This window comes from Lissotriton helveticus, chromosome 4_1 (genome assembly GCF_964261635.1).
Source record: "Lissotriton helveticus chromosome 4_1, aLisHel1.1, whole genome shotgun sequence".
NCBI classification, from domain to species: Eukaryota; Metazoa; Chordata; class Amphibia; order Caudata; family Salamandridae; genus Lissotriton; species Lissotriton helveticus.
In genome coordinates this window covers 1,011,747-1,031,551 of record NC_136063.1, presented here as the reverse complement: position 1 = coordinate 1,031,551, position 19,805 = coordinate 1,011,747, and the positions used below count along the sequence as shown (strand labels likewise).

Below are 19,805 nucleotides of genomic sequence, written 5' to 3'. Positions count from 1 at the left end.
CACTGCGGGTGGTGTGGAATGGTGTCAGCGACCACTCGGCCCATAGACAAATGCCCGGGAGCGACCCCTGTGGTGGAATGAGGTGTTTGACGATAGCTTCTCAGTAATGTGACATTGGCAAGCTCCACTGACTGATCACTTTGTTTAATGTTCGCATGAATTTTTCCACCTCCACCGTTGGCTTGCGGCCACAGAGGGGTGATTCTTCTGTATTTCTTGGTGCAACACACCTTCTCAAAGTGATTGAATTTGCCACGTCTCGCAAATCTGTTGAACTTCGCTGGACACTCCGCCGCATTGTGGGGCACTCCTCCGCAGTACCTGCAGCTTCACATGTGTCTTGGCACTGCGCTCCCTGGTTCTTTCTTACCCTGTCCGGGCACTATCTTGGTGGTCACCACAGTGACTGGTTCCACTTTGACGGGTATCTGTAGTGCAGTCGTCCTTATTGTATGCAGCTGAAGCTGGCCAAAACAAGCATTTGCAATGCAATAGGACTGACATTCACGCGAGACCTATTGCATTGCAAAAGGGAGTGCTGCAGGCACAAACAACGGGGGGAAGGGAGGTTGGGGCAAACGAGTAGTCACAGACTTTGGGGAGTCGAACAAGAAGAAAGTCGTGCCCTGCAACAGTACAAGTAAAGGGGCCAGTAGCCATGGAAGGACAGAAATTATGACATGACTGTCAGAAGTTGGTACTAGCAGTATCCTCCAAAGTAAGTCCAAGCAAGGAGAGTGTTTCCCAAAGTAATTTGAATTGCTCAGGTAATATCTATACGTTTAATGATAGGAGTATACAGAGCATGATTGATTATGTCTTTGTTTCTTATAATTGACATCAGTAAATCATTCAATGTTGTGTTGAGGTTAGCCCTCAAATGATCATAATCCAATCATCCTACCATGTTCAAGCTTTCACAAACCCTCTGGAAATAACTGATCAATCAATCTGTGTGGAGCCGTGCTGAGCATGTACAACTTACAAAACAGGATTTGATTAACTTTGACACTTTGACAAACAAAAGACTGATCTATAATGTCAATAAAATGTTGCATTGTTAACTGGTGATGTCTGCTCAATGTATTGATTTAGACATCTTCAAGCTAGCTCTAACTTTGTCAATGACCTGTTAACATCTTCAACGATTGGTCCAATAACTTTTAAGAAGCATAAGTGTTTGACTCACGCTTGTTTGAGTGCATGGTCTGACTTTCACCCAATTTTTGCTTGAGACATGAATGAGATTATGAAGCTTTGGTACGTCTATAGGAAAACAATCCTTAGTAGGAGTAGTTGCGAGCCAAGGCTTGGGAGGACTTGTGTTACTTTCTTTCATCTGCTTTCATTAACAACACAAGTGCTTCACCTGAGCAGTGTTGAATTTCCAGTCACAGCTCAAGTGCAGAGCAGTGTCACATCTGAGTGAGTATCTCCTTCTCCCAGTTTTGATAATTTCTTAAACGAGAATATGCATTTAATTACAATAGTAAATTATTTCCAGCCTTGAAGAACCCGAGACCTGCATGCCAGAAGGAGGTATTGGCTGTGCACTCCTCAGTTTGTTACTGAAGCTGATAAAGTGAGCAAGAAACCAGAGAACAAGGAACCCTGAGCAGAAAACAGTAAATATGAAATGCACCATATCATTGTTGTTAGAAATGGGGGTCTCTAGTTGGCAGGGGTAGGTACCACTGTCCAAATAGGGACCCTTGCTTCTAGTCAGGGCAAGGAGATAACCCTCTGAGATAACCCCTGCTCACCCTCTAGGTAGCTTGGCACGAGCAGTCTAGGCTAACCAGAGGCAATGCGTAAAGTATTTGTACCAACACTCACAGTAACACAGTGAAAACACCACAAACTGACTCCACAACAGTTCACAGCTCACAGTACCTTTAGTTGCGACAAAGTTCCAAAAGCAGAAGCTGGTGCGGTGGAAAACAAGTGATGCGGTACTCCTGAGACCCTGGGGAGGCGATGCGACAGCCCCGCTGCAGCAGCGGGCGTGTTGCGACTAATCCGGTCTGTATGGGGAGGAAGGCCACTTGTATGGATTACGGGGCGTAGGTTCCGTAGGAACCTTGTTCTCGCAAAGGTACGATGCAACGATCTTTGGCATTGCGACGATCTCCTGGGCGACGATGCATGGACCAGCGGTGATCTTCTCTCTCGCAGCTCCTCGATGCGATGGCTTCTGCGACGACACTCGCAGCGACGTGATGCGGTCCGCAAGCAAGCAGTGCGGCGATCTCACCCAGCGACAAAAGGCTCTGCAATGACGCTCGCAGCGATGTTAGACTTTCCCGCACAGGTCTGGTGCGTCCCGCAAACGAAGGATGCGACGTCTCTGGCAGCGGCAACAGGCGCTGCTGCGATCTCGGCCATCGTATCAGCGGGAATGTCCTCGCCCTTTCGGGGATGCGCTCCGCAGCGAGCGATGCGATAACTTTTCAATTGCAAAAGTCTCTTAAGCTTAGTTTCAAGCTTCCCAGCACAGGTACAACTTCCAGAAGCCCCACAACTGGATCAAGTACTCTGGGAAGGACAGAACTCTCTCAGCAGAGTTCAGGGAAGCTGGAGGTGAAGTCCTTTTGTTCCTGGGACTTCAGAACAGGGAGCCAGCTCTTCTCAGTCCCTTGGAGATTCCTTCAAGACAGGGGACAAAGCACAACAGCAAAGTCCTTCCCCTCTCCTTAGCAGCAAAGCAACAGCAGGTCTGTCCAGCAGAGCAACAGCTGCACAGTCTTCCTTCTTCAGTTTCAGCTTTCTTCTTGGCAGAGGTTACTTCTTGATTCCAGGATGATCTGATTTCCTGTTGACAGGGGTCTTGTACTTATCCCCCTAAAAGTCTTTGATCCCTTTGTGCAGGAGGGCTCTGAGCCCGGCCTGAACCAGTTCTGGGTGTTTCTTGAGCACTTTGTTTTGCTGGCTTCTTCTTTCCTTTCAGAGTGAGGGGCCGGGTCGTCAGCCGCCCAGCAGGAGGTGGAGCCAGCATTGTGGAAGGAAGGCACAGCCCTATTCAGGCCCAGGTGCTATCTCCTCCCAGCACTTAACTTGCAAATGCAGTCATTCAGGCTAGGGCTGACTCAGCCAGCCTCCTGGGGAATCCCCAGCCCCTGTCACTCTCAAACCAGACAGTCAATACACAAACAGGCCAAGGCACACAGAAAGGTCAGACAAGAGAACAGCAACTTTCTAAAAGTGCAGTTCTCAAACACAGGAGTTAAAAACCATCTTTCCTAAAAGATGTGTTATTAATTTCTGAGGTCAGGGATACCAGACTTTTATGTCCTATCTTGCTTCTATGGGAAGATATGCTGGTAACCACTGTAGCCAGCATCCCCCATGATAGCCTATGAAGCAAGATAGCCTTGCAGTAGTGAAAAACGAAAATGGCTGTAATTCACTACCAGAGCATGTCATCTGCACAAGTACATGCTCTACCTTTCACATACACTGCACCCTGCCCAAGGGGGTACATTGGGCCTTCCATAGGGGTGACCAATGTGCACAGAAAGGGAAGGGTTAGGCCTGGCCAGTGTGGGCACTGACCAGTAGGACATGGCAGTTCACAGACTGCACACAGGCACTGCGGTGGCAGGCCTGAGACACCATTTTAGGGCTACTCATGTGGGTGGCACAATCAGTGCTGCAGGCCCACTAGTAGCATTTGTCATCACCAGCCCTGGCACACTCGGTGCACTTTGCTAGGGACTTCTAGGTAATACAAATATGCCAAACATAGATAACCAATTACAATACAATTTACACAGAGAGCATATGCACTTTAGCACTGATCAGCAGTGGTAAAGTGCGCAGAGTCCTATTGCCAACAGCCACGGGTCAGGAAAAATAAGGGAGGAAGAAGCAAAAAGTTTGAGGATGACCCTGCAAGAAGGGCCAGTTCCAACAATTGTGATACAAACCTGTTCTTAGGCCTTTTCTTAGGCATGCTATCTGCATCTTCATTAACCATGGTAAAGGATTTAGCCCTCTTTTGCCTCAAATTGAAGGTGGTAGAATTCCAATTTACAGATTTATTTCAATGTATGAATGTATAATTGATATAATATACAACAAAACAGCATCTGCACCATAGCTAGCAGGAGTCTCAACAAATAGTAGGATGGAATGGGATAAGGTATTTACTGCATAAAATAATAACCGAACAAAGATATTGGTATTTTCTGGGTTGGTTAAATATCTCTTATTCAAGGTTTTGGCCCTTTTAGTGTGGCACACATACGGGTGCAGTATTTACCAGCCCAAAGTCTTCATGTTTGCTTCTACTTTTGGCATTTTTCTTTCTAAATTGTCAGAGGTGTGACTTTTAATTTATGCTGTCAATCCTCCACCCGTGTTAAATATCCCTGAGTAGAAATTATGTAAATAATAGATATGATGTGTGCACATATGTGTATGTGTTTGTTTGGATGGAATTGAGCTCTGCACTTACAAGCATGGCCTCAGTACAATTTAATATTTACTCAATAATTCTGCCTGACATCATGTCATACAGTTTCTTTTTTATACATTTCTAAGGAGTGATGCCAGTACCCAGTGAAGTGCACCCAGTCACACACACACACACACCCACAAACACACACAGGGTGCAGCCACATCCTGTGTATAGAGCTCAGGTATCCTGTGCCCCACCTCTTCTGTGACAGGATAAAAGACATGTCCTGAGCAGGAGATGAACAGGGGACGCAGGCAGGTGATCAGGCACAGAGACTCCATCACCCTTCTTCCTACTCTCTTAGCACCATGAGGGCATTCCTTGCAGCTGTGGCCATGCTCCAGGCACTGATAACTGGAGGTAAGGTGAGCGTGCCCTTTTACTGTCCTAATCGTTTTGCGTTTACTTAAAGGCGCACATAGATTTGAAGAGAGTAATGATCAGGACCGAGCTCACTTTTCTGCAGATATTAGCTGTAAGTTTAAATGCCCCCAGCTGACCCCATCTACTATGATATGATTGCCCGTGTTCCCTTTGTCCCTGGCTTTCCCTGAATGTTCCATTGTTTATCCCAGTTTTGGTCAACCTGTAATTGCAGGGGAATCCCCACCCACAGACTGAAAATCTGGTGCTGTCCTTGGGACCCCCCTTGGTGTGCTCCAAGGTGGGCTCTAGGTGGAATTATTTGAAGTGACGTGGGGGTATTCAGAGGGTGCCCAACTTGACCTGAGGGTCTGCCTGAGGTTCTTCCTTGCTAGACCCTGCCACATTTCTTAGCCCTGTCCCCTGAGACTTGTCTCCCTGTGACAATGCAGTCATTAATGGTGTCAGACATCGCAACAGGTGCAGGATTGAGGGTCATCACACTCAGAGCATCTGTTGTCACAGTTTCCATAAGTTGATCACCAGAATATATTTGCCTGAAGGTTGGGAGTGTGGAGATGCAAGTGGCTCGTTGAACCAGCCATTTCAGAGGCCATCTGTGCTTGCAGCGTCAGGACACGGGTGGAAGCAAATGTTTCCCAGTCTTATTTCCACAGTCCTCTCACAGGCAGTTAGTAATTCCTAACTTCTTCATCTGTCTCAGGTGGTTTGATGCTGGGATTGTGTCAGGTTTGAAGTGGTAGAGCCATTCAGGCATTGCTGATAATACTGATCGAAGAATTATAATTGTCAGGTGTTTCCACAAGGACGTCACGTCAATGTGACTCAGATATTAAAGATTGCTTTTTTGTCATGAAATATGGAACAAAATCTGTACCAACGAGTCTAATTTGTTCCTGGACTTGGGCTCCATCAAACATGAGACTTGTGTCCCAACTCCAGTTCACTATGGTGCAAGTGCGTGTGCATGGCACAAGGCGGCCACACGTGCTCCAGCACAGGCAGAGAGATAAACAGCACAATAGCTATGTAGACACTGTGCAGTTCTACTCTGCCTTTTGATGCACCACAGCGCATCAGCTTTGGTTGCTGCTATGTGTTGGTTCAAATGTTAGTAAATCTGCCCCTCTGTCTTTCATTAATTCCACTTATCTCTATTTTCCCTTTTCTATATATTCTGTCTTTCTCTGCCTCCTTCTTTCCATTTCTGTGTTTCTCTCATTCTCTCTCTGTCTCATTCTGTTATGATATTATTGCCCTCAGCTGGTGCTCATCTCTCTCATTTTCTGTTCATGTTCCTTCAGTTTTTACTCTCCAAACAGCTAGAATTCTCTGAATTCTTTTTATTTTCCATTGTATGTTGTACCATTGACCACCAGGTGCCACATCACAGAAGTGCACTTGGGGCGCAGCGGGCGTTCGCGCCTGCTTGCCACACTCCAGGCACTTTGGTATTACAGAAGGGGCCTCTGACACTTGTGCATCCCCGTCTGTAATAACGATAGCGCTGGCACACATAAAGCGCCAGTGCTATCATCAGACAGCCGTCACACATTTGCATGGGAGTGCGGCCTATGCAAATGAGGGATTCCCGTTGTCTCTACGCCCGTCCCATATTACAGATGTGGTGCAGAGACAGAAACTCTGTCCAGAGGAGCACTAAACGAGGCACACTGTCAGTGTGCCCCCTGAGGGCAGCCCTATGAAGGGGACCCACTCAATGCACCTGCCTGCAGGGGATTTGTAATCTCCCTTAAGTGTGGGCAGGTCGCCGCCTGCACTGAGAAAGATGGAGCAGCTTCAAAGCAGCTGCTCTATTTTTCACATTAATTCACTGCTCCCAGCACAGCATGATTCTGCTGCTGCCCTGAGGGCAGGGCATTGATCCTAACATGGCACATTTAAAAGATGTGCCTGGTGCAAACAAGGAAAATGCACTGTTAGACCTGGCACCATTGGAGTGGGTCTCCCTTCCATTTTTGCTGTTGCCTCATGTGTTTTTGCTGGTGTTAGATGCTTTGGGCACCGTGTCACTGCTATCCAGTGCCACAGTGCAAGTGCTCCCTATTGTTAATTGATGTATGAATCAGTGGTTCCATGTTTGGCTAGTTGGTTTACTTGTCAGACCCTAGAGTAGTGCAGAGGTTGCCCAGGGCGTGTAAATCCAAATGCTGCTGGTGGGCCTGCAGCGCTGGTTGTGCCACCCACAGAAGCAGCCTTGTAAAATGTGTCTAAGGTCTGCCATTGCAGAGCCTGTTTGCAGTCTGGTACTGTCATGCTGGCTGGGCAAGTGTACTCACTTGCCAGTTCCTAAACCTTCCCTTTTCTTCATATCAGTCACCCCTATAGTGACCCATGGGCAGGGTGCATTGTAAGTATAAGGCAGGACAAGCCCTGGTGTGTGTGGCATGTCCTAATAGTGAATTACAGCCATTTTCGTTTTTCACTATTGCAAGGCTACCTGTTCTCCATAGGCCAGAATGGGCTGTTATAACATCTTATAATCCTAACTGACTCAAAGAACATGGTAGAAATTCCAGTTTAGTATGCCTGAACTCAGAATGATAAAATATATATTAATGTGAGTTTGGTTTTAACATTCTTTGTTTGCAAATGCCACTTTTAGAAAGTAGGTATATGCTTTTCTAACCATTCAAGCCTATCTCTGCTAAGTTGTGGATTCCTTTGTCTGGTTTTGAGAGTGACAGGACTGGAGGATTCCAAGAGACAGGCTGAGTCAGCCCAGTGGTGAATATAGAGATCTGTATCTAGATGGGAGGGAGGAGTTGCACCTGAACCTTGAATAGTGCTCCAGGACTGTACTTGCCTTCCACAATGCTGGCTCCACCTCCTGTGGAAAGTCTGATGTGCTTGCCCTGCACTGTGAAAGGAAAGGAGAAGTCTGGTAAACAGAGTGCTTCAGAACTTGTTTGGACTGGGCAAAGGCCCCTCTCCCCTCAGAGAACAAAGATTTTGGGGTATAAATATTGGGATCCTGATCCCATGAAATTAGATCACTTTTGAACTACAAGAAGAAACCTTTATTGAGGAGAGGAACCTGAAGAAACTGAGAAGAGACTATTCCCAAGCTGAAGTGCTGCTTGAGAAATTGGCCTGCAGTGGTTGCCTTACTGCCAAAGGAAGGAGAAAGGAACTTAGTGTACTTTGGTTTCAACTTGTGAAGGATCTCCAAGGGCTTGGAAAAGAGCTTGTCTCCTGCTGAAGTCTCAGGGACAACAGACTTCACCCACCCAGCTCCCCAGAGTTTTTGGGAAGTGCCTGCTGTTGTTTTGGGCCTTCTGAGGGACTGCGTGTCACAAGGAGCTGGAAGCGTGACTCAACAAGAAGAAGCGCGTCGCAGTCGCTGTGCCTGCCGTCGCAACTCCGAAGGAGGGTGTCGCCGCTGGAACTGTCGCACTGCACCGCATTGGAGAGAAGAGTGCCTCAATGAAGAGGAAGCGCGTCGCCGTCGCTGCTGCTACGGTCACAACTCCGAAGGAGGGTGTTGCCGCCGTAGCTGTTGCACTGCACCGCATCAGGAGAAGAATCTCGCAATGAGGTCGGAGCGTGTCGCTGTGCCTGCCATTGCAACTCCGGAGGAGGGTGTCGCAACTGGAACTGCCGCACTGCACCTCATGGAAGAAGAGCACCTCGCGTCCCCGAGAAGCGCGCCGCCATCGGAGCTGCTGGCGTCGCCTCTTGGATGTCGCCGCTGTAGTTGACGCATCGAGCGGAAACTTCACGCATCGTGGGAGAAGAACGTCACTGTTGGAGAGCTGCTGCCGTTGCATCACAAGGATGTCACAGCTGCAGTCCATGCATCGAACTGAGAAGTTCTCGCATCCCCGAGAAGTGTGCCGCATCTGGAAGATCTTTATTTCTTTGTATCTGAATTTTTCCGCATTTCCCGTCGCTGCGACATTGCTTGTCATGGAAGCGCAACGCAACCTAAGCTACAATGACGAAGAGTGTTGCATCTAAGAACTGAACTGTATGTGGTCATAAATGCTTAACACACAACGCCTCTGAGATAAAACCTGTCTGCTCGTGCCAAGCTACCAAGGGGGTGAACAGGGGTTATTTTAGAAGTGTAATCCTCCTATCCTGACTAAAGGCGAGGGTCCCTATTTGTCACAATACCTACCTGTGCCAGCTAGAGACCCCCAAATCTAACATGCACCATATGTATGATACAGCCCCAGACGTTTCTTGGCCTCTCCTCATTGCTAAATCATTTCACTGCAAAGAGTGAAGGGGCCCTACTCTAAGGCTATAACATTGATACGTTTTTTTTTACACATATTGAATTGAAAGCACAATTATTTTCAGATCTCTAGAATTCATTTCATTTTTCCCAGCAGATTGCCTCTTTTGCGAGCAGTGTCTTGCTACCGGCAGCAGTCAATGCTCAGGGATCTTCAAGCAATGCTCTCCTGACGTCACTCACTGCATAAAAGGACTGGAGAACAACACAGTTGGTGAGTGCCACATGCCACATTTTGGTAATGCAACTTAATAGTCAATATTATGGTCAGTGATCATTTTGTAAAATAATGATTACAACATTTTTACTTAGGAATTACCCTAAACGAAAAAATGTCATGGGCGCACCAAGGGGAGAAATCACAAATAAAGCTGGCCCAAATAGCAGGCGGGATCATCAAATTAGTCTCTAAGAACCAGCCTTCTTTTAAGCCGGTGGGTCCCTCTCTAGAGATCTATAGAGCACAAGCCAGGGGAGCTGTTATGTACGGAAGTGAACTCTGGGGCCATACGTGTAATCGTGATCTGGTAGTAACTGAGAATAAATTTATCAGACAGCTCCTATCACTTCCTCCAACCACTCCGCTGCTGCCCATTAGACTCGACCTGGCCTTGAGACCCCTTGATGAAGACATGGGCCTGCGGCCTCTATTATTCTGGCACAGGATTTTGTCTGTACCAGAGCTAGCGAATTACAGGCTAGAATGGCAGGAAATTCCTACCCTTCCAAACATCGGGAAAATTCCCTGGCTAAATTATATTAAGATAGAATTAGGGAAGTTAGGGCTACCCACCTTATGGTCTGACCCACTTTTATCATGTCCCGGGGTTACACGAAGGCAGCTCATTACCCAGTACCGGGAAAGTAAAATGGCTATTCACCTGCAAGGAAGCGGCCTCTGCACCCTAACGTCATAATTTTTAATAATAAAGGACAGCTATAGGTTTGAAACTGTTTTAGATACCATATCCCCAATACTAATCAGGAAACTGTATCTACAATGGAGGTATGGCAGTTTACCATTACGGGCCTATACTAGTAAATGGGTAGATTTTTCCCCGTCTCATTGTCCAGGGTGCAAATCTCAACAGGAAACTGATTTGCACATATTGTTCTTTTGTAGCGCTTATGTGCAGGCACGGAAGAAATGGATCGTCCCACTATGTAAAAACTTGGGTTTCTCCCACAGCCTGCAAGCATATATGGTTCTTAAGACCGATTTATCAGGGCACATAGTCTTTGTCGTAGTCAAATATCTGGGGATAGTTTGGCATAGGAGGAGATATCTTTTAGATGGGGAATTATGATAAATTGGTAAAATAATAAACAGTGATGTAGACATTTTTAGCATACAGAATGGCTAGTCCTTATATTTGTGTATTGATTTTATATGTTTTAAGGGTTGCACATATTTTAACATTTACTGTATTAGATCTAATGTTATTTGTACCTTTTATGGCACATGCTGCCGAAATAAAGATGATGATGATGATGATTACAACATTCTTGAGAGGCCGGGGCAGATTGCACTTCCTGCAGCCCCTGTCAGCGCTGCCAGATACCAGTACCAACAACAACTACATACAATGACAGGCCTAAAAGTATGACAATTTGGATAATACTATGTGAGCCAAAGCAGTAAAATGGGCCTGAGTAAGCACCCCGGTATTAATATTTTGATAATCCTATACTGAATTGTTAAACACTTTGCTCATGTGCTTTTTTTAAATATAGAGGGGCAGATTTGCTAGCCCCTTGCGCCTCTTTTACGCAGCGTCACTTTTGTGATGCAGCGGCGGCGCAAAAGAGGCGCCATTCTAAGGGGTATTTCCAACGTGACGCATCTGAGAGATGTATCACGTTGTAAAGCCCTGCGCCAGAAGTAGGCGTTCAGGCGCAAGGGGGGGGCGTTCCGGCGCAGGAATGTCTTCTAAAAGTGGCTGAGTGAAATCTACAAGATTTGGCCATGCTGCGTCAAAACCCTGCGTCTGCTTGAAGCAGGCGTAAGGATTGATGTTGCACTTTAAAGATAGGGCACACTGGAGCCTTGCTGGAGCTGCGTCGCGCTTGCGAAGCAACTCCAGCAATGCACCACCTTTACGGCACAGAGGTGTCACGCATCTGTGCCGTTTTTGCCCCATGGTGCGCCGCACTATAAATGCGGCACATCCATGGTGGCGGAGGCGTGGCGCACAATAAGTGGCTCATCCCTGCTGATATGCAGGGATGCAACAGTTATTGTGAATCTGCCCCGGAGTGTCAGAGTCCACATGTGGTGAATGGTCATGAACCTGTGCCGCTGACATGAAATAAGTGCAGGTGCCTAGCAGCAGAAAACACCAGTACAATCGAAGAACTGATTCTGGCCATTAACCCCTTCGCTGCGGCAGCTATTCCGCCGCAGCACTAAGGGGGCGGGGCGGCGGCGCGGCGGTCCCGTGCTCATGACGGAACCGCTCCGTCACGGCACGCGGGTGAGCTGTGCTTGTGACGGAACGGTTCCGTCACGGCCCCGCCCGCTCAATAGAACGCGCCGCGCAGGCGCGAAATCAGCGCCACGCAGGCGCGGCGGCGGAGCCTTGACGGAACCGTTCCGTCACCAGCACAGCCCACCCGAGGCTCGTGACGCAACGGTTCTGTCACGAGCATGGGAGGGGTTAATGTGTTGGTTGTAACCTTCCTCTGTGACCTTCAAAATGCCCTCCCATTGCGTCCACGCGGCAGCAACTTGTGATTCACTAATACGTGGTGTCTAGTATACATTTCCAACCTTGTCAGCCTGAGTTCTCTTGCATGCCTGGTTTCAAAGTACTTATTTGCAAACAGTCTCTGGAAGAAAATATGGGAGGTTAGAACTGTGGAAAACATTATAAAGGCATGAGAGTGACATCAGTGACAGAATACCATTAAGTAAGCATTGTTGAGGGAGATGCCAGATGTGGTACCTCATTCTAAAATGTTCAAGAGGATTTTTTCTCCCTACATAAAATTGAAATTTGCTGAAAAACATTCTACGAATTATTTTAACACACCAAACCAATGCTTTTTCAAGGGGCGGTTTCATCCATACTTCTTACTCATGTCTGCTCTGGAACTCACAATGTGCATTTTGCCAACAGGGAATAATGTTATTCTAACTGCATTCAAGGACTGTCTGGATCCTTCTCAGAAAAGAGTCTGCGAAAGAGACTTAACCCTTAAGACCTCAGTTCTCTATTTAGGAATTAGCAGAACTTGCTGCGACTCTGACTTCTGCAATGGAGGAGATGTGCAAGGTATGTATGTTCATGGCTCTGACATGCTTTGCACAGAGTGCATACAGTGTTTGTCTCTGATCTAAGAAACCGAGGATGTGTACAGGGTATGTACAGTCTGTGATGCCTTCACCTGTAACAGAGGAGATGTTTAGGGTACATGCAGACTGTGACTCTTATATCTGTAATATAAAGTAGGTATAGGGTTTGTACAGTTTGTGACTCTGACATCTGTAACTGAGGGGTTGCTTGGCTCTCACACAACTGCTCTGGCACCCGCCAAGAGACAGATAGACTGTAAGGCCCTGTGCATTGCCCACAAGTTAAAGTCCTCATGTACTAACATCTTATCACTCATAGACTGCTTCAAGAGCACAAAGATCTAATGACCTGCCCCTCCTCGCAGGCCCCAAGATGTCCCATCCATTGGACACATCTGTCGTTTATTCTCTTGACGGCACTGGGAATACCGATTTGGCCAGCTGTTTATTCTTTACAAAAAACTCTAACATAACATAACATACCATAAATTAACATAACATACCTTGAAATAAAATGCAAAGGTATGTTCAGTAACAGAAATTAAATGTAAGGTATATAAATTCTGTGATTCTGACATCTGTAACTGAGGGGATGGTCAACATGCATTCGATGTGTGACTGTGACATCTGTGACAGAGTGGTGTAAAATGTAGATATAGTGTATGACTTCTCACAAATAATCTTCATTACTCCATGTATCATGCTTCCTTGCCCCAGCTCGTAACTCCAAATCAAGAGTATACACACCTCTGAGAGTTGTAATAATATCAACCTTCACATAGATTGACTCCACATCATCAGCCACCAACGTCTTGTCATAGTAATCATATACTGGGAATTAAGATTTTAATTGAACACGCCTCCCCTCAGGATTCTCATTGGCATCAAATATGTTCTCACAGGTATGGACCAGGGATACAGATTTCAAACATGTAGAGTTTTCTTAAAGATGAGTTCTCCCTGCTCCTCCTTGTTCCGTATAAAAGTAAACATTAGGTGGGAGTTCCGGTTCCCAGACTAAGTGCATGCAGGAAGCTCTCTTAGTGGGAAGCAGGAAACTAAAAAAGAAAAACTGCTCAACAACTTGGCTAAGGAGGAAAGGAGATGCACGCTTCAGCTCCAATCCCAGCAATGATCATTGGACCAGTGATTTCAGGTCACAAAAGAGTCCTTTTGGATGTGGAGCAGGAACAACTCATCGATGGGGCGTCGGGTGTTGATCTGCCTCCTGTGACCCACCTTAGACTGCCCCTCACTTCAGATCACACTGGTCTTTATTTCATTTAGTTGTGTTAATGAGAACACAACACAGGTCAGCCCCACCGGCCTTTCCAGGCTCCTGGTTACAGGAGGGGGAGGAAGGGGCTTACCCACAGTCCATCTGATAAATGTTGTTTAAGAAGATCTCATAAGATAAAGTGCATAGTGCTCTGCTTTGCCAAAGTATCACACGGGCAGGGCATGAGGTTATCGACCCATCCTTTTTCAGACGGAAATGCTACTAGAAAGGGCAAAGTGCATCAGCAAAATCTGGTTTAAAGGAATCTGATCTGTACATGGCTGGCAAAGGTTAGATAGAATTGCTGTGGGCCGAGAAGCAAACATGAGAGGCCCATCGCCTTGTGTTGTGAGTAGCGCGTATTGGCCCTAGACTGATGTCCCTCTTTGATGATGACTTTCCTATTCGTGGGAATGCTTTCAGGGATGTCATAAAAGTACCCTAGTCCTATCTGTTGGAATTTGTCTTTTACAAATTGAAGCCATGGGATTGTAAAGGCACTGTCCAGGTTAATACAATCTTTGATTACTTCCCCTGAGAACATTACTTTCCCAGCCAGCCACATTTCTGCCCATAAGAGCAGAAGAGCACTACCTATGCTGTCCTGTACGAACGTTAACCCCAGTTCTTGATAGCAAAAGTATGTAGGGGCTCTAATGGGGGTCATTAATAACCTTTTTATAAATGTATTTTCCAACACCTGTGGTTGGTGGCTTTTGTAGTGACTCCACTCCCCTGCCCATAGGTTTCCACAGACGAACATTTAGCGTTGTAAAGGGAGACAAGATCTTTCACAGGATTGTGTCCGAATTGGCATGCAAAGTGTAATAGCCCCTCCACAGTTGTATTTGTGTTTTGCACCCTTGCTGTAATAAGGGGTTCCCAATTCATCTGGTTGTTGAATAGGTTCCCTGTTAGAAGGGGCGATCTCAGAGGGCCAGGTTATGTTCACCTGACCACCCCGGGACCCACCTCTCCCACAAGTACTGCCGAGTCTTAACGTGAGGTCCTCGCCGGGGAGGACTTTGGGCCTAGGATCGTACACATTGAGCTCACACCCCATTACGAACGGACACCACACATTAGGTTTTCAGTAACAAGTTCTTTATCAACAGTAAAAAGGAATCAGCACTCTTATTTACAAGCGATCGAGGGATCGTAAAGTCTCAGGAATTCGTGAAGAGGGAAGCGGGACAGTCTCAGTCTTTAGGCCAGTACGAAGCGTACCCTGCGTACAGCTCTCAACCCTCGAGCCGGGGATACGAAAGATGATGGTCGTACTGGCTGCTTCACTCACTTCGAGTTGACTCAGGTCGTGTTGGTAGCGTCGGTGGTCCAGCCGGACCAGAGTACTCCTCAGGCTGCGAAGAGGTCAGCAGGGCTCGATCCGGAGGTGTTCTTGAGGAGCCGCGACAGCGTCAGCAGGGCTCAGGAGGTTTAACAAAGATCTCTTTAGAGTTCAAGCTCGAGCCTCGACGAGGTCAGCAGGTCTCCGAGGTTCTAGTTCTGTCTTTACAAGGACGAGCCGTGACAGTGTCAGCAGGGCTCCGATGTTCCAGTTCCGTTGTTACGAGAAGGAGCCGCGACAGCGTCAGCAGGGCTCGAAGAGTTCGAAGGTTCAGTTTTCCCCAACGGTCAGCCGCGATCAGATCAGCAGGGCTTTCTTGTCCAGGATACAACTGCCCACTAGTCCTCGGGTGGGCCTTGATATAGTCCATTGGCCCTTTGATGTCCGGACCCTCACAGGCAGAGGCCTCATGCCTTGGGGGGCTGGTCGCTGGGAGGACCGGCGGTTGGCTCTTTGATCCTTTTTGAAGATGCGCCCGGGAATTCCCAAACGCCCATCAGGGTCTGGAGCCAGCACTCGGGGAGGCCAGATGTTGGATCGAAACCGGCCCTCAGGGGGAGGACAGTGGTGTGAGAAAAACCAGTCTCTCGGGGGAGGCCGGAGGTGCATTCGAAACTCCCTGTCTTATCTCACTCGGGGATCCCTTTACGCCCCAGTCGGGAATGGCGCGTCTAGAGCCTAAGTTTCGCTGGGGCCGGGGTCAGGCTAGGCCCAGGGAGTCAGGGGCCTCAGGAAAGGAAAATGGCTGCTGGGCCCTGTGGGGTGATGCAGGTTCTGGGAGCTCGGAGCCAGGAAGTAGGACGGGGCATGCGGGACTGGTCGTCGGTTGCGGGTTCGTGCAGGGGGTTTGGGCGTACACGGAACAGGACGACCAGGGGATTCTGGGTGCAGGGCTAGGCTAACGGGGTGCTGAGGAACGGGGGGAACCACGCCACGAGGCCAGGTCCAACATTCCCTAAGTACGTAAAGTTGTTCAACTCATCTATTCTTTTGCCCCTTACAGCAACATTTCTGGTTTTTGTTGATATGGAGACACACAATGGTAAAAGATTTAATAAAATTGGCTTTTAATTCAAACGACGATATAAAATCTGAAAAATCATTAAACGATTTTTGAAGGGTATTTGTTGTTACTTCCGTTAATACTGTGCCAGCTGCATATGATAGTACTGGGACATGGTTACAACAAATTCAATGAAAATCAATCTCCTTATCCAATAAAAAAGGATCTAGGCCATTTGTGTACATTAAAAAGAGAAACAGGACTATGATGCACCCTTGCCGAACATGTTCTGTAGAGACAATCGGCTTGGTCTTTTCCCACTGTGTACTGTATCTTATAACAACTGTGGGGTTAGCTTGTAACCTGCGTAGGAAGGCAATCAGTCATTCTTCCCATCAGGGCCCACAATTTGTCCTGCTTAATGGTGTCAAATATTAAACTTAACAAATGCCAATACTGTTCATTTAGTTATAACCTATTTGGTGCAACCATATTGAAAACAAGCATTTACAATGCAATAGGTCTCGCAGTGACATTGTTTTGAGTAAATGGCCTTGTAAATGACATTGTTTTTTATATTGTACATGTTTTGTAAAAATGTATTTAAATGATTGTAATGTCAAATGCAAATAGTGTTACAATTTGTAAATCCAGTGATGGTAGAGTCCGTTCTGGGGAAGGGGGCGCTTCGCAAGGTGAACAAAAAGCCTCATGTGATTTCTCTTAAAAGGGGAGAGGGTGAGACCTCAAAAGTAGAGGGGACAGGGGAGCGAGGACTTAGAACCAAAGTGATTGGGTTGATCTGTTTAGAATGTGTGGGGAGTTACTGTTAACATTTAGTTTAGGGTGAGGGACATAGTGAGTAAGGTCAAAGTGGACCAGGGATGCAAAGTGTGAGCTTTATCCGCCCCAGAACTACTTGTGTACAAATTCATAAGCATTCCCTTTGGGTTGTGCTCGGTCGTCAACCATGTGACATCATCCGATCCCATGAGAGCCAAGAAGGATGGATCTAGTCGAAAGCGCCTCCTGCTACAGTCTCTGAGCAACAGTAGTCGCATTGAATCACAGCTGCTCATTCCTTTTACCCCAGGAACAGACTAGTAAATGCTGCCAGTGGGGCTGGGAAGAAGCAGGGAGTGTGTTACATTGTAGGGGAATTTCCATAGTGCTTGGTATCCTTGATCGGGCTTTGCAGTGGTTGATCGAAGGATATCTGGTGAAGAGAAGGGCCTCCTTGTCATGATCTAAATTTCAAGTCTGGAGGGGGCACCTCTCTGTCGCTCAATAGTTCTCTCATCTCACATACACCCTAAACCACACACAACCTCCCACACGCTGAACATAACGCACACACCAAACTGCACATGAGCGTCCCCAGCCACACACTCTAAAACTCAACTCTCCCACACTCTGAACAATACACACACACCAAACAGCACCAGTGCACCAGCCGCACAGTCACACGCAAAATCGCACACAACCTCTCACATGCTGAACCACAACACATATCAAACTCTCCAAAGCACAACTATACACTAGTCCTTACATACACCCACTGGACCGCTAAAACTCACACACCAGCCACACACGCCGAACCACATGCATCAAGACAAACTCATGGGGTCCATAAACTCCAAACCATGCACATATGTATAGACACCAAACTACAAAAGACATACACACATGAATCTACACAAAAGGCACACAGAGGCAAGCACACTAGTGCTCACAAAGGCGCGCATGCCGATAAACACACATACCCAGACAAGGTATACAGACAAAGGCCCACGCACCCCCCCACCACATTTGCATTCACCCATCATCACCCAGTAGACACATGCATGCCATGCGTACACAAGCAGGTCGACGGAAACACACAGACCAAGATGAACATTTGCGTACAGAAGTACATGGGTGATGTCTGAATTGGAGAGACAGCCCCTTACTCTGTACCTTTGATAAGATTGCTCCTCTCTCTCAGATTTTTGTCATTTCCTCTCTTTTACACGCACACCTACAAACGCGTATTCCTCACCCTATCTTTTTTAACCACACACAGACTCGATCACTCCTCCACCTGTCTTCCATACACACACACACTTTGCTTGCCTCACTCCTCACTTGTCAGTTTCTCCTCTGTTTTCCCTCTCCCACCCCCCTTCTGGTTCTTTCTATCTGTCAGCCTTGCCAATGCACAAGCCCACCTCCCACCACCCTTCTGCTCACGGCCTTTCCATATCAGCTTCTGTGTAAATATCAGACTCCCGGAAGCTACTGTCCTTGGATCTGGGAGTGAAGGTAGCAGATCTCTCATTGATGGGAATCCACCTCCCCTGCCTGGTCATTGTCTGCCTACAGTTGACAGGTTGTGTGATCTTGGCCATATGACCGCATTCCAGTGCGTGACCCCCCCGTTGTTGATAGATTGGTTGTGTATGTTTTAGAATTAAATACATATAGGCATATAGGCCTGTCTGCAGAAGTTTCCCGGGTCTGTGGTACACTGTTAGAAAACCTCCTTTTTGCCCATAGAGAGGCGGCGTCAAGCGCCCTTTGTCACGGGAAGTTCTCACTAAACCCGAGTCAGAAGATTCCCGCGAGGTAGAGCTTACTGTAACATCTGTATTAGATAATGCACTGTCTCTATTCCTAAACACCACCACCAAGGCCCCAGTCCCCATATCTTTTTAACAAATTGAGCGAAACGTGAGCCCATTGTATTGGTTACATAATTTTGCCTCCCCTCTCCCTGAAAAACCTATCCTGCTGCAATAAATTTCAAGGCGTAGGAACCAATTTTCATTGACTCTAGAGCTGGGTGGGTGAAGGGGAATTAGGTGGTATGGTCGAATAGATGTTCATCCTCCAAAGGTCAATAACATTTGAAATGTGTGCCTTTTGCAGTTTTATGTACAATTACAGGATGTTTAGCGTCCCCCACCGGACTTGAAACTGGTTCCCCAACTTTGAGGTCGGCGGTCCTCTGCAGTGTAATAGTGCCCCAGGAGGAGGGTGGAGAAGCTGACTACGGCCACCCAAAAGAGGCCGCAGCGGTTCAACCGGGGAGCCCGGGTGCAAAAGACTTTGATTTCTGGAGACTACGTTTGGGGAGCCTGCCCCTCCCCTTAACAGTTACTTCACGATCTGCAGGAATGTGTGTGTGAGTTAGTTCTAGGTCCCTCTAAGAGAGCCCGGTGAGGCAATGGAGCTCTATGTGTACTCAGCGGATCACCTGTTCCAATCTCGGTAGCTTTATGCGCCGACTGCAGAGCTCTGTGCGAGCCGACGAGGTTAAAGGTTCCAATTCCAGTAAAATTGTAGGGTGGGTTAATGCGCCGACCTTGGAGCTCTGTGTATGCCCGGGAAGCTGCAATATCGAAGCCCAACAGGGTGGCAATAGATGTATAGCTAAACGTACCCTCACAAGTTGGTAGGCGTGGCCGGGTCACTTGTACTTCCAAAAGAGCACTTCAAGCCACCCACCAAGCTCCGCGGGGACCCGCTGCAGCGCCCAGCGAGCTGCCCACGTGCCCCATTGTGAGCTGCGCATTTCAGTTTCATTTCAATCTTTGTTACTATCAGTGGGTGATAGAGGTACGCCCACCATCTTTTCAGATATACATTTTTTTCTGTGCTGAACTTACTGAGTGCATTATATATCGGTAGTTTATTGACCCCAATTATAAAGCAAAGCACAATCCGGAGACAAACTGGCAATTATTGAGGAAAGAATCAGCCTTTCCTAACTAGCCTTGCGATCGAAATTGTAA

The 19,805-nt window shown here is 47.3% G+C and overlaps 1 protein-coding gene across 2 annotated transcripts in view; it reads left to right on the top strand.

Annotated features, from left to right (window-relative positions):
* Nucleotides 1–4,599: 4,599 nt before the first annotated feature.
* LOC144828259 (uncharacterized) overlaps nt 4,600–19,805 on the top strand; it is a 37,557-nt gene continuing 22,351 nt past the window's right edge. The window contains exons 1-3 of one of the 2 annotated variants that reach the window (XM_078686333.1): nt 4,600–4,819; nt 9,202–9,321; nt 12,227–12,382. In XM_078686333.1, the coding sequence (XP_078542459.1) occupies nt 4,768–4,819; nt 9,202–9,321; nt 12,227–12,382 (328 nt within the window). In that variant the 5' untranslated portion in view covers nt 4,600–4,767. The remainder of the gene's footprint in view (nt 4,820–9,201; nt 9,322–12,226; nt 12,383–19,805) is intronic. The other variant, XM_078686334.1, reaches the window with a different exon arrangement.